Raw genomic sequence first — 15,218 nt, forward strand, 5'->3', positions numbered from 1 at the left:
ATTTGATCCACAGAAACAGTTATTTTAAATAGTAAAAACATTTAAAAATGTAAAATAAATAAATGCAGGCTTGGCTTGGTGAGCAGAAGAGACTTTAAAAAATATAAAAAAATCTTACTGTTCAAAAACTTTTGACTGGTAGTGTAAATGGCATTTTTTATATAATTATTAAAATGGGTTTTTATATAATTATATTAAAAGGCTATTTAGTTATTGTTAATATAAAAAAACTGCAACTTTTTAGTTTGAAAAAATATTGATCATAATTTCTAGGAATTTGGATAATAATAATAATAATTATTAATAGTAGTCATCATTGTTTTTATTGCTTTAATAGTAAATCAATTATCATAAAATATAGGAATTTGGATTATAATAATAATTATTATTAATGTTTTTATTCATAATATTGTTCATAATTTTTCTAAGATTTAATATGCATGTTTAGAAGGAAAATAACACAAAAAATCTAAAACTTTGAATTTAGTCATATCATTTTAATTAAATAACTTGTGTTACTGAACTCATTTTTTGGCAGGTAGTGGACCTGAAGAGGAAATGGCTGTATGGAGTGAGTCGTTCTCCTCCTGTTAGTCCAACATTGTCCTGCAGTCGAACGTCGAGCCCTTGCTTTTCCACTCCTCCATATCCTGGATCCCCTCTTCTGTCCCACAAACTACCCAGCTCCAGGCCGGACTCCCCCTCGTCTCCCTGCACCGTTGACTCTGTGCTTCAGGCTGAGATCGAAAAGCTGCAGAGGTGAGAGATTAATAGTTTTATTCCTCTATACTGACCTCGGATTACGCTATCCATGATCTGCACCCAAAGACAACAACACCAAAACCCACTCTGTGGTTCTCAGGTTTGAGTCTCAGGTTTGATTCCATTCCCTCTTGTCTCTCATGTGCCTTAACTTGACCATTTCAGTGTATTTTTGGCACTTAGACATCTTATATGTAACTGTTTTGATAGAGAGAAACATACGGTGGCCGACAGAGGCCAACGCGCTGCAAACAAGAAAACACATGCAAACAGAAAAAAACGACAACAAATTAAGAAAACATCTTCATCAGTTTGACAACACAGGCGCTGCAAATCCTCGCAACGCAAACACAAATACGGAAACGCGCTGCAAATTCTCACAACACAACCAAACTCAGAAACGCGCTGCGAACACACGAGGGCGCTGCAAACTAACAAACGCGCTGCATATAGCACAGTCCACAACGGAAATGTTTCAGGGGGACCTCAAAAAGTGACGAACCCATCTGGGACCTGATTATTTATATCACTATATTACCTGATTATTTATATCACTATCACCTTTAAGTGATACTATACTATCACTAAAAAGCGATAGTTCACCGATAACACCTCTGCTCTGACCAACAGCCACTGAAAAAATAATCAGGTCCCAGATGGGTTCGTCACTTTTTGAGGTCCCCCTGAAACATTTCCGTTGTGGACTGTGCGATATGCAGCGCGTTCGTGTGTTCGCAGCGCGTTTCTGAGTTTGGTTGTGTTGTGAGAATTTGCAGCGCGTTTCCGTATTTGTGTTTCCGTTGCGAGGATTTGCAGCGCCTGTGTTGTCAAACTGATGAAGATGTTTTCTTAATTTGTTGTCGTTTTTTTCTGTTTGCATGTGTTTTCTTGTTTGCAGCGCGTTGGCCTCTGTCGGCCACCGTAGAAACAAGATACATTTCTGCTTTCAATATTATTTGTTCTTCAGACATTCTTCTTTAAGTACAATAAGTATTAGCTGAATGTGAGTTCACGTTTGGTTTATGACCATTGAAAATGGGTAAAATTTAACAATTTGGACATTGAGTCACATTGGGATCCTAATATCTCTGGGATTTAACCATATGGGGCCCTAAAAAAGAAACTGTCAAAAAAATGTTTATTAAGAACCAGAACCTAAAAGGATCTTAATATTTCTTTAATATTTCTAAAGTTACAGGCACACAAACTTTGGAAAAAGAATATTTATGTTACTTGGACAATTGCAATTGTTTTGATAGAGGGAAAGAAGCTACATTTCTAGTTTTAAAATGAGTTGTTCAAAGCATAATCTGTATGCAAAGTGACCCACATTTGGTTTCTGACACTGATAATGTGTACAATTGATCAATTTACTAAAAGAGCCACATTTAGATCCCAGTATTATTTGTTCTTCAGACATTCTTCAAGTACAATAAGTATTAGCTAAATGTGAGTAACCCACATTTGGTTTATGACCATTGAAAATGGGTAAAATTTAACAATTTGGACATTGAGTCACATTGGGATCCTAATATCTCTGGGATTTAACCATATGGGGCCCTAAAAAAGAAAATTTCAAAATAAATGTTTATTAAAAAACAGAACCTAAAAGGATATTAATATTTCTTTAATATTTCTAAAGTTACAGGCACACAAACTTTGGAAATAGAATATTTATGTCACTTGGACAATTGCAATTGTTTTGATAGAGAGAAAGAAGCTACATTTTGTAGTTTTAAATGAGTTGTTTAAAGCATCATCTGTATGCAAAGTGACCCACATTTGGTTTCTGACACTGATAATGTGTACAATTGATCAATTTACTAAAAGAGCCACATTTAGATCCCAATAGTATTTGTTCTTCAGACATTCTTCTTTAAGTACAATAAGTATTAGCTGAATGCGAGTGACCAATGTTTAGTTTACGACCATTGAAAATGGGTAAAATGTAACAATTTGGACATTGAGTCACATTGGGATCCTAATATCTCTGGGATTTAACCATATGGGGCCCTAAAAAAGAAAATGTCAAAATAAATGTTTATTAAAAAACAGAAACTAAAAGGATCTTAATATTTCTTTAATATTTCTAAAGTTACAGGCACACAGACTTTGGAAAAATAATATTTATGTCACTTGGACAATTGCAATTGTTTTGATAGAGAGAAAGAAGCTACATTTTGTAGTTTTAAATGAGCATCATCTGTATGCAAAGTGACCCACATTTGGTTTCTGACACTGATAATGTGTACAATTGATCAATTTACTAAAAGAGCCACATTTAGATCCCAATATCTCTGGAACTAACCAATATACAGCCTCTGAAAGAAAAAATGGCTGAGAACTAAAATCTAAAAGGATATTAAGATAACTTCAATACGTCTTGAGGTACAGACATGCAAACATTGGAAAAAACATTCTAAAAAAGTGTGAAATGTCACCAATAGCATATAATGCAACAAAGATTGTTAAAGTCAACAGATTTTACTAAAAGAAATGAAATAATGATGGTGCTGTCTTTCAAAAGTAATTTTTAACCCGTTGTAATTTGACTTCAAATTTCAGGTGAAAATTGTCATTTTGACCTTCCTCTACAAAATAGTGGATTACTCAGTAAATATACATCCATGACATTTAATAACGTGGCTTTCATTACTATTTATGTTTGTCTTTCTTCAGAAAAAAAAATTAATTAATCAAAATATTTGATTTGACAAGTGATATTTTACCAACCTCTTAAAGGGATAGTTTACCCACAAATAAAAGTTCTACCATTTATTACTTCTTTGAGCACATAAAGCATTCTCGTATCGTGGTATGGTTGAACCATTGATGTTTTACCGATGTCCCTACTACTTTTCTGGGCCTTGAACATGGGTCAGAAAGCTTTCGGATTTCATCAAAAATATCTTAATTTGTGTTCTGAAGATGAGCGAATTTACATTTTTGGGTGAACAAACCCATTAACCCTAATTATTTAATAATGTTTGAATGCTGGTAGAGTTGAATCTCTTCTGACATTTGTGGTTTTTTTTTTCTGAGCAGGTGCCTGGAGAGACTGAAAGCTCGAAATGAACGTCTGAATGCCGCACTGGTCAGAAGGAAAGGAGAATCTGAGCAGCTGAGCATGAGTCTCAGCCGACAGGAGGCAGACAGCTCGGCTTTACACATGGCTCTGGCATACTGGTGTGCTGCTGTCTTCACCTCTGTTTCACACTACATGAGTGTAAAATCACCACTGATCCAGAGTCAGCACTTAGTCACTTTTCTATTTCGCAGTTGTTTCTAAAACCGATCCTGGAAGTGTATTCTTGACTCTTTTCGACATTGTAAACCTTGACCTTTAGCCTCTTAGATTGGCAGGAGAAGTGTGCATATGTGAGTGGTATGCTGATAATGGCTTTTTGATTGACAGTGAAGAGTGTGAGGAGGCTTACAGTGACCTGCTGTCCCTGTGCGAAGCAAGAAAACAGCAGAACACAGGTGCCGTGCACTCTTTGAATTACAGCTCACGCACGTTAATGTACCACACATATACAGTACACACAGTGCTTTTTTTCTTACAGAAAGATTTAGCACACCGCAGCCTGACCTCTCAAAGTCAACAGATGAGAATTTGGACAAAGGCGAGTCATCCTCCAGTGCACCAGAGGGCACTGCTGAGACCAAACCAAACAGGTTGTTTTTTATATTCTTTTATATCTCTTTAAGGTACAGTCACATTTGCTGTTGTTCGATGAAATTTCATGTGAGAAATCAATCTATTTGATGGGCCACCTCCATACTTAATACAGCTCAGATGTTTCTGGTAACAGCATTAAGCGCACATACATATAGACAGTTACACAGGAAAACACAGATTGTTACTTTGTTTTAGGGCTGTCAGTTGATAAAAACAATGACGTCAGAAACAATGACGTTTTACGTCAGAACGCCAGCTCATGCTTCAGCAGCACTGAATCTGGTAATCTCATGAACGTGCGTTAAAGACTGACACGGAAGTAAAGAAACTGTTAAATAAAGTTGTTACTTTTTGTTTTCTTTGCACACAAAAAGCATTCTCATAGCTTCATTACATTACGGTTGAATCACTGATGTCACATGGACTATTTTAACAATGTCCTTACTACCTTTCTGGGCCTTGAACGTGTCAGTTGCGTTTCTGTTTATGCAGAGTCAGAAAGCTTTAGGATTTCATCAAAAAATTCTTAATTTGAGTTCTGAAGATGAACAAACGTCCTACAGGTTTGGAATGACATGAGGGTGAGCAATTAATGACAGAATTTTCATTTTTGGGTGAACTGTCCCTTTATGGAAGCCTGTTTGCACCACTGAATAAAAAAGGTAATTATGACTTTTTTCTCAAAATTGCGTGATACAAACTCGCAATTCTGATTTTTTTTCTTAGAATTGTGAGATATAAAGTCACAATTCTGACTTTTTTGTCAGAATTATGTGAAATAAACTCAAATAAAGTCATAATTGCAAGATAAAAACAATTCCTAATTCTGACTTTTTTCCTGCAAGTTTGTATATTACAATTCTGACGTTTTTTTCAATTGAGAGTATGATTCTTTTATATTGACTTTTTCTGCCATAATTTGCAAGTTTGTATCTCGCAATTCTGATTTATTTCTTTGAGTATATGTTTCACAATTCTGACTTATATAAACTCACAATTCTGAGAAAAAAGTCACAATAGCAAGATCTAAACTCTCAATTCTACGAAAAAAAGTCACAATTGTGAGGTAAATTCACAATTCCGAAATAAAATCGCAGTTCTGAGAAAAAGTGTCACAATTGTGAGGTAAAATCACAATTCTAAGAAAAAAGTCACAATTCCAAGTTAAAATCGCAGTTCTGAAAAAAAATATAAACTTCCAATTTTGAGAAAAAGTGTCACAATTGAGAAATATAAACTCGCAGTTCTGAGAAAAAGTGTCACAATTGTGAGAAATAAATTCGCAATTCAGAGAAAAAAGTCGCAATTGTGATATAAAAACGAAATTCTAAAAAAAAGTTTCACAATTGCGAGATAAACTCAATTCTGAGAAAAAGTGTCACAGTTGTGAGAAATAAATTCACAATTCAGAGAAAAAAGTCGCAATTGCGATATAAAATCGAAATTCTAAAAAAGTGTCACAATTGCGAGATATAAACTTGCAATTCTGAGAAAAAAGTCACAATTGTGAGATAAAATCGCAATTCTGAGAAAAGTGTCACAATTTCAAGATAAACTCAATTCTGAGAAAAAGTGTCACAATTGTAAGATATAAACTTGTAATTCTGAGAAAAAAGTCAACTGTGAGATAAAATCGCAATTCTGAGAAAAATTGTCACAATTGTGAGATATAAACTTGCAATTTAAAGAAAAAAGTAATAATTGTGAGATTAAATCACAATTCTGAGATAAAGTGTCACAATTGCAAGATAAAAACTTGTAATTCTGAGAAAAAAGTCAGAATTGTTAGATAAAAAGGCGCAATTACCTTTTTTATTTTTTATTCAGGGGCGGAAATGGATTTCCATAGCGCCTTTAATATTATAAAATAATCCGTAAAAACTGTTTGGACAGTAGTTATTTAGGGTTTGTTTATCTGCTAGTCAGCAGAATCGTTTTGGATGCTTATTTTGGCATCATTATTCCGTTTTTCATTCATAGTAATTGTCCTTCGCCTGTGGAATTTTGTCAAACAACAGCCAATGTGACGCACCTTTAGGCTCAGTCTCAAATAGTGCCTGTATTTGCAGTCATTTTTTTGATCGCCATGTGTGCATGTTCATTTAGCATTTTCCATAAAATTGTACTTCGATGTGACAGCGGCCTTTGTTACGTTACTGTTTGACTGTGTACAGTTGTGGCCAAAAGTTTTGAGAATGACACAAATGTTAGTTTTCACAAAGTTTGCTGCTCAACTGCTTTTAGATCTTTGTTCCAGTTGTTTCTGTGATGTACTGAAATATAATTACAAGCACTTCATACATTTCAAAGGCAATTTATCAACAATTACATGACATTTATGCAAAGAGTCAGTATTTGCAGTGTAGGCCCTTCTTTTTCAGGACCTCTTCAATTCGACTGGGCATGCTCTCAATCAACTTCTGGGCCAAATCCTGACTGATAGCAACGCATGCTTTCATAATCACTTCTTGGAGTTTGTCAGAATTAGTAGGTTTTTGTTTGTCCACCCGCCTCTTGAGGATTGACCACAAGTTCTCAATGGGATTAAGATCTGGGGAGTTTCCAGGCCATGGACCCAAAATTTCAACGTTTTGGTCTCCGAGCCACTTAGTTATCACTTTTGCCTTATGGCACGGTGCTCCATCGTGCTGGGAAATGCATTGTTCTTCACCAAACTGTTGTTGGATTGTTGGAAGAAGTTGCTGTTGGAGGGTGTTTTGGTACCATTCTTTATTCATGGCTGTGTTTTTGGGCAAAATTGTGAGTGAGCCCACTCCCTTGGATGAGAAGCAACCCCACACATGAATGGTCTCAGGATGCTTTACTGTTGGCATGACACAGGACTGATGGTAGCGCTCACCTTTTCTTCTCCGGACAAGCCTTTTTCCAGATGCCCCAAACAATCGGAAAGAGGCTTCATCGGAGAATATGACTTTGCCCCAGTCCTCAGCAGTCCATTCGCCATACTTTTTGCAGAAGATCAATCTGTCCCTGATGTTTTTTTTTTGGAGAGAAGTGGCTTCTTTGCTGCCCTTCTTGATACCAGGCCATCTTCCAAAAGTCTTGGCCTCACTGTGTGTGCAGATGCGCTCAAACCTGCCTGCTGCCATTCCTGAGCAAGCTCTGCACTGGTGGCACTCCGATCCCGCAGCTGAATCCTCTTTAGGAGACGATCCTGGCGCTTGCTGGACTTTCTTGGACACCCTGAAGCTTTCTTAACAATGCAGTGGAAAGTTTTTTTACGGGATTAAGTTAATTTTCATGGCAAAGAAGGACTATGCAATTCATCTGATCACTCGTCATAACATTCTGGAGTATATGCAAATTGCTATTATAAAAACTTAAGCAGCAACTTTTCCAATTTCCAATATTTATGTAATTCTCAAAACTTTTGGCCACGACTGTATGTACATAAATGTTAACATCCAGCTAAATTATTTAACTTAGTTACTTCATTCTTAACTTTAAGCTTAATTTCAAAATTAAGGTGTTGTTATAATCTGTTTCTTACATGGATAAATATCTCATCTGCACACCTTTGGCATACTATTTTCAGTAGACATCTGAGTGCAGGTATCTCAAGAAAGCTTTGGCCTTATTTTCAGTCCTAATTAGATTAATTACAGTGGCTTAACATGCAATTACCTTCCCAAACCAATTCACTCAATCCACTTAATTTGGTCTTAATTTGGCTCACTCTTTCTCTCTCCCTTTTCCGTAAACTGCAGCTTGTCAGGGCAGGAGTTTAAGGACAAGGCTGGTGTACTTGCGCAGAGGATCTCCAGGTTGAAGCAGGACAGGGCCGCTGTGTGTATCCCGCTGCGGGGCGAAGCAGGAGAGGGCAAGATCAGCCCTGACACTGGCACGCTCGCAGGGGTCAGAGGTCGTGCCAGTTCACTTACCAAAAACACCAAAGAGGAGAAAGCAGCTCTACTGTATGAGCTGGTGACAGCCAGGGTGAGCCATTATGAAAAATTTATTTTCTATATTCATAACCTATGTTGGCATTTTAGTGCCACATTAAAGAAATAAAAAAAATATAAGATTACAAAATGAAAATTTTAATATTTCGAGAATAAAGTCGAAATTACGAGAATAAAGTTGAAATATTTCGACAATAAAGTCAAAATAATGAGAATAAATGTGAAGTTTTTAAGAATAAAGTTGAAATGTTTCGACAATAAAGTCAAAATATGTTGAGAATAAAGTCAAAATTATGAGAATTAATTCAGCGATCTGTCCTGCCACATAAAACATTGTTTGTATTTCGCTAAAAACTGACAGATTTTGAAAGCTGATCTTTGTTTTATATAAAAAGTACCAAAAGCACAAAGCTTATTGCTATTATTAGGTGGCTGGTGCACTACAAATAGGCCTAATGAATGCAATCGAAGACGTGAAATATTATTTCTAAGCATACTGTCTCTGCAAGTATAACACATGATATGATTTCTGCTAGTAATCCCACATATATTCAAATCAATTCTGGTGCCCTGGCAACTTCTCCAGGTGCTCACAATCTGGGCCATTTGTATGTGCAGGCTATACTCTCAAAATAATACTACTATAATTCCTACAATTTAATTCTCTTAATTTCAACTTTATTCTTGAAACATTTCAACTTTATTCTTGTAATTTCGTCTTGCTTCTAGAAACATTTTGACTTTATTCTTGTAATTTCAACTTTATTTTCGAAAGATTTCAACTTTATTCTCGTCATTTCGATTTAATTCTCGTAATTTCAACTTTATTCTCGAAAAATGTACTTTATTCTCATAATTTCGACTTTATTCTCAAAACATTTCAATTTTATTCTCGAAACATTTAGACTTTATTCTCCAAACATTTTGACTTTATTCTTGTAATTTCAACTTGATTCTTGAAACATTTCAACTTCATTCTCTTAATTTCAAGTTTATTCACAAAAAACATTTCAACTTTATTCATTATTCTCAAAACATTTAGTCTTTATTTCTGTAAATTCAACTTTATTCTCGAAATATTTTGACTTTGTTCTCATAATTTTGACTTTATTCTCAATATATTTCGACTTTATTTTTTAAACATTTAGACTTTATTCTCATAATTTCGACCTAATTTCCGAAACATTTGCACTTTATTCTCGTAATTTCGATTTCATTCTCGAAACATATCAATTTTATTCTTGAAACATTTTGACTTTATTCTCAGAACATTTAAACTTTATTCTTTAAATTTGACTTGATTCTTGAAACATTTTGAATGAATTCTCGTAATTTCGACTTTATTCTTAAAACATTTAAATTTTATTCTCAAAATATTTCAACTTTATTCTTGTAATTTTAACTTTATTCTCAAAATATTTCTACTTTATCCTTGAAACATTTAGACTTTATTCTTGTAACCTCGACTTTATTCTCCAAACATTTTGACTTTATTCTTGTAATTTCAACTTGATTCTTGAAACATTTCGACTTCATTCTCTTAATTTCAAGTTTATTCACAAAAAACATTTCAACTTTATTCATTATTCTCAAAACATTTCGTCTTTATTTCTGTAATTTCAACTTTATTCTCGAAATATTTTGACTTTGTTCTCATAGTTTTGACTTTATTCCCAAAATATTTCGACTTTATTTAAAAAATGTTACAACTTTAATCTCATAATTTTAGTTGTGTTTTTTAATGTCCATGTCAAAAATTTAAAATGTACGGTTTCTCATAACATGCCATCTTTTTGCACAGGAGGAGATGTCAGAGATGCGCGGGAACCTCCGGCTCCTGGAGAAGGAGAGGCGGTGTTTGGACCTGGTGCTGATGGTCCAGAGTGCCCAGGATTCTGCTGGTGCTCTGATTCTGGACAGTCTGCGAGATGAGCTGGGCGAGAGGAGAGCCACACAGCAGGTGATTTGAAATGTGTGACCTGTCAAAAGTACCAGTATTAAGTCGATACTTAAAGAGATAGTTCTTCCAAAAATGAAAATTCTGTCATTAATTACTCACCCTCATGTCATTCCAAACCTGTAAGACCATTGTTCATCTTCGGAATACAAATTAAGATATTTTTGATAAAATCAAAGAGCTTTCTGACCTTTCATAGACAGCAAAGACATTGTTAAAATAGTCCATGTGACATGAGTGATTTAACCGTAATGTTATAAAGCTACGAGAATACTTTTTGTGCACAAAGAAAACTAAAATAACAGCTATATACAACAATTTAGTCTCTTCTGTGTCCGTTTTCATAGTTGTGTCATAACATAAAGTTGTGAGTTCCAATGTGTTGAACTACCAGAAGCTTCATATCTTTAAAGCTTCAGAAAAACTGAAAAGTGATATACCTGGTCTCGGTTGTAGAGAATTGCTGAAAATCTGGCAAAGCTAGAAGATGGAGGAGGAATTCCTGGTCCTCGAAATCACTCTATCCTAAGAGAACTTCAAGCAGCAATGCAAAGGTAAGAGAAAACATCAAACCACATCAGACACTTGTGAAAAAGACACATTACTTGACTCGTGGATGATCTGCTTCCTGTTGCAGGGAACAATCACTGAGGAGGAGAGTGGCAGCTTTACGTGAATCGCTGGACTCTGCGCTCACAGACAGCACTACTCAGAGAAGGATCAACCGAGAGGACATTGCACGTCTTTCTCGCTACTACAAGTAATCCAAAACTACATCACAACACTATCATTAGTATATGAAATAGAGTATCTGTAGGTGCCTTGCATACAGTGCCTTGCAAAAGTATTCATACCCCTTCATTTTTTTTACGTTTTATGTTGCTGCCTTATGTTAAATTGTTTTAAATGACTTTTTTCCCACAGCAATCTACAGTCCATATACCATATTGACAAAGTAAAAACAAAATTGTCACAAATAAAAAATAAATAAACTGAAATAAGTACATTGCAAAAGTATTCATACCCTTAAACCAGTACTTAGCCGAAGCACCTTTACAGCCTCAGTTGTTTTTGGGTATGATGCAGCAAGCTTTGCACATCAACATTCAGCTATTATCTGCCAATCTGTTCCTCACCTCTTCACCTCTCAAACTCTGTCAGCTTGGATTTGGTCTGGCAGACATTTTCAGGTTTGTCCAGAAATGTTTGACTGGGTTCAAGCCCAGGCTCTGGCTGGGGCACTCAAGGACATTCACAGAGTTGTCTATAAGCCACTCTTGCTGTGTGCTTAGGGTCATTGTCCTGTTGGAAGGTGAACCTTCTGCCCAGTCTGAGGTTCTGAATGCTCTGAACTAGGTTTTCATTATTTTGGTGCACTGAGCTTTTCTTCTACTCTGACAAGTCCTTCAGTCTTTGACACTGAAAAACAGCCCCACAGCATGAGGCTGCTACCTCCATACTTTACTTTTGGGATGGTACTCTGCAGGTGATGAGCAGTCCTGGTTTCCTTTAAACAAGATGCTTAGAATTGAGGTTCATCAGACCACAGAATCTTGTTTCTCACAGTCTGAAGGTCCTTTAGGTACTCTTTTGCAAATTCCAAGTGTGTTCATGTGTCTTCATTGAGGAGAGGATTGAGTCTTGGCATGCCGCCATAAAGACTGGATTAGTGGAGTGTTGCAGTGATGTTTGTCTTTCTGTAAGTTTCTCCTATCTCCACATATGATCATGGAGCTCATCTAGACCATCGACTCTGTGAACCTTCAGTGCAGCAGAATTTCTTCTGAAATCTTTCCCAGATGTGTGACTTGAAGCAATTCTGTTTCTAAGCTCTACAGGCAGCTTTTTGACACCAAGGCTTGGTTTTTACTCCGGATATGCATTTTCAGCCATTGGACCTTTTATTAAGACAAGTGTGCCTTTCCAAATCATACCTATTCAATTGAATTTGCCACAGGTTAACTTCTCTCAAAGATTAGTCACATCTACAAGCAATGAATGCCCTGAGCTAAATTTCAAGTGTCCCAGATAAGGGTATGAATACTTATGCAATGGAATCAGTTTTTTATTATTAATACATTTGCAAAGATGTTAAAAACCTAGTTTTTGCTGTGCTATTATGATGTATGGAGTGTAGATTGATGTGGGAAAAGTTTTTTTAAAGCAGTTTAATATAAGGTAGCAACATAATAAATTGTGAAAGAAATGAAGGGGTATGAATACTTTCGCAAGGCACTGTAAACCGAATTGTGTTAAAGCAGCTTCACAGAGATAAATAAGAAAATACCAGAATCAATTATCGAAACTCTGAAGACAGGTCAGATTCTGCTGTAAAGTATCTCTAAATGACAATATATGTGGATTTATCCTGAAAACATGTCATTTTAATTTGACATTTGCATTATCTTGCGTTGGTAACAAACCTCCACAAACTTTCATGGTTGCAGTTGCCAGATTTCAGCAGTCAGAGTTTACACTTTCTGCCCAGTGGGTTGCTTAATCTTCCCAACCTGGCAACCATATGCATACACACTTTCTGCATTATGGAAAAAGCGCTGATAAGCCACCAAACATGAGTTGGAGTTTAGCGATCTCTATTGAGATTCAGCTTGAATGAATGTTTAATACAGCCAGTCCCTTTTCTTTTACATGGTCATTTGTGCTGTTTTGCTGCAACTAAATCTGCAAGCAAACTACACAAGTTGACGTTCTTTTGATTAGTGGTTATGTGATTATATATTTTTGTGCAAAATAATCATGATGAACTGTTTAACCATTATCATGCAGCCCTAATTAAAGCTGTGCAGGTAAACTCCACTCACCTGGCCTCAAGAGGTGCACTAGCAACTGACTCTCGTGGCTGTGGTCCTTAGAGTCCTTGTTAGTGAGCCTGATTCCCATTTCAGTTGATGTTGATTTGTAACTCTTGTTCGGAACGGTGCAAAAACACCAATTTATATTGGTGCCGTGACCCAGATTGGAGTGAGAACATTAGCATCCTTGTTAGTGCACCCTGACTAGTATCCCACTTAGAGTTGTGTGCATAGGACCGATTACAATAGCTACAAGAAGTTAGCATTATCTGTGTCAAGTTAGTATTAACTTTATCTAAATGTCAGCAACCCATGTATGCTAGAATAGTCACAATCATTTTTTCCAACAGCAAAGTTTCAAGCACCTACAGAAGTTCTCGGAAGAAGCACCAGGAGCAGCTGTGGCGACTGGAGAAGCAGATCACAGTCATGAGCGAACGTCATGCTAAAGAAGAGGCCGAGCTAAGTGCTACTGTGGAAGCTATGGAGTGGAGGAGAGAGGAGACCATACTCTAAAAAACACCATAGTCCCTCTTAGTGTCATTTTACTGACAAACATTTCTGAAAGTTAGATTGATTTTGAATGAGAGGTTAGTAACACTGAGCATATAGTTCATTGACCTACAACAGTCAAATGGCTGCAAAGTATGCACCATTTGGCAATAGGGTAATCGGTTTGCTGGTTATACTGACACCTGCTGGTGTGGATGCTGCATCACACAAAAGTTGTGTTACTGATCTGATTTTACATTTATTTTGTACAAGCATTTATTTTGACAGTTTGCTGTGAAGATATTACTGATATAATTTTATATCCTCATGTGAGTGTACAGTACATCTTAAAAACATTTGCTTTTAATTATTATTCCTTTCTTTAGGTGTACAGCTACAGTATGTGTATGTAAGAAGTACATTTTGTTTATAATTTTAAAGTTGTTACATAATGAATAAAACAGAGCTTATTATAGTTTTCATGTAGTTTAAAAACTACTGTAAATTGATAGTTTTCTATATAAAAGCAAAAGCAAAAGCAAAAGCAAAAACAACAATAATGTGTATGCATAAGAAAAACACTGTCAATTTTGTCCATCTAACACAAATAACACAACAAAATTGTACTGACGCAAAGCACTATACAAACGATGTAACAATTCTTATTAACCAAAATAAAATAAAAACTTTTTCAGCAAGGCAACAGTTCTTAATTTGATTTAGTTTGGTTTGATGCACTAAAAACACAAACTAAAAACTGGAAATTTGTTAAGTGTTTTGGCCGTTCATTTACATGACAACTGCGGTTTTCAAAGTGCAATGTTTTGAAAATGACACCATTATCTCATTGTAAACTACAAAAACAGGAATTTCAGTCCTAGAAAAAATTATATATTTTATTAGTTATGCCAAAAAGTTAAATATTTTATGAGGTAGAAATCGTAAAATGCTTATCCATTAAATCACAAATGACTAAAAGTGCTGTGTAAATTAATTCATTAAAAAGAGTCAATCCTAAAGAATATAAAAACTCCCAAAACTTTGGGAATCCTGAAATGTATACATTAGAATTATTTTAGTACTTTTTACTAAAAAATACTAAAAATGGTTTACTTATTTCTTTCAAAAACTAGGATTTGATTAATTAATATAAATAATAATTAAATAATATATTCAAATAAGTTCTGAAAACAAAACTAGGGCTATAAAGCCTTGAATAGGATTTTTGTACTAAAAATTACTTAAAAGTGCTAAAAATACTTGATTAAAAACTATGATTGGATTAAAATAATCTATTAAAATAAGTTTTAAAATAAAACGTCTCGGTTATGTATGTAAACTGCGTTCCCTGAAGGAGGGAACGGAGACGTCACGTCGAACAGACGAATTAGGATCTCACTTAGAGAGACCAATCTACTTCGAGTGTAAACTAAACGAGCCTATGCACATTGGCATGCATAAATGCATCTAGCTGCCGCTGATCACAGCGCGAGTATAATTAGGCAGCAGGTGCAACGCATAGTCAGGTTTCCCTCCTTCAGGGAACGCGGGATACATATGTAACTGAGACATTCCCTAACAGTCGGTCA

General features: G+C 35.5%; 1 protein-coding gene across 1 annotated transcript in view; it reads left to right on the forward strand.

Moving 5' to 3' along the window:
* ushbp1 (Usher syndrome 1C binding protein 1) overlaps positions 1–14,337 on the forward strand; it is a 19,324-nt gene extending 4,987 nt beyond the window's left edge. The window contains exons 4-12 of the mRNA XM_073825551.1: positions 539–759; positions 3,808–3,948; positions 4,178–4,245; positions 4,329–4,440; positions 8,173–8,401; positions 10,169–10,327; positions 10,781–10,878; positions 10,962–11,084; positions 13,488–14,337. Coding sequence (XP_073681652.1) covers positions 539–759; positions 3,808–3,948; positions 4,178–4,245; positions 4,329–4,440; positions 8,173–8,401; positions 10,169–10,327; positions 10,781–10,878; positions 10,962–11,084; positions 13,488–13,653 — 1,317 coding nt within the window. The 3' untranslated portion in view covers positions 13,654–14,337. The remainder of the gene's footprint in view (positions 1–538; positions 760–3,807; positions 3,949–4,177; positions 4,246–4,328; positions 4,441–8,172; positions 8,402–10,168; positions 10,328–10,780; positions 10,879–10,961; positions 11,085–13,487) is intronic.
* The last annotated feature ends 881 nt before the right edge of the window (positions 14,338–15,218 follow it).

Source organism: Garra rufa, chromosome 20 (assembly GCF_049309525.1).
Source record: "Garra rufa chromosome 20, GarRuf1.0, whole genome shotgun sequence".
Classification (NCBI taxonomy): Eukaryota; Metazoa; Chordata; class Actinopteri; order Cypriniformes; family Cyprinidae; genus Garra; species Garra rufa.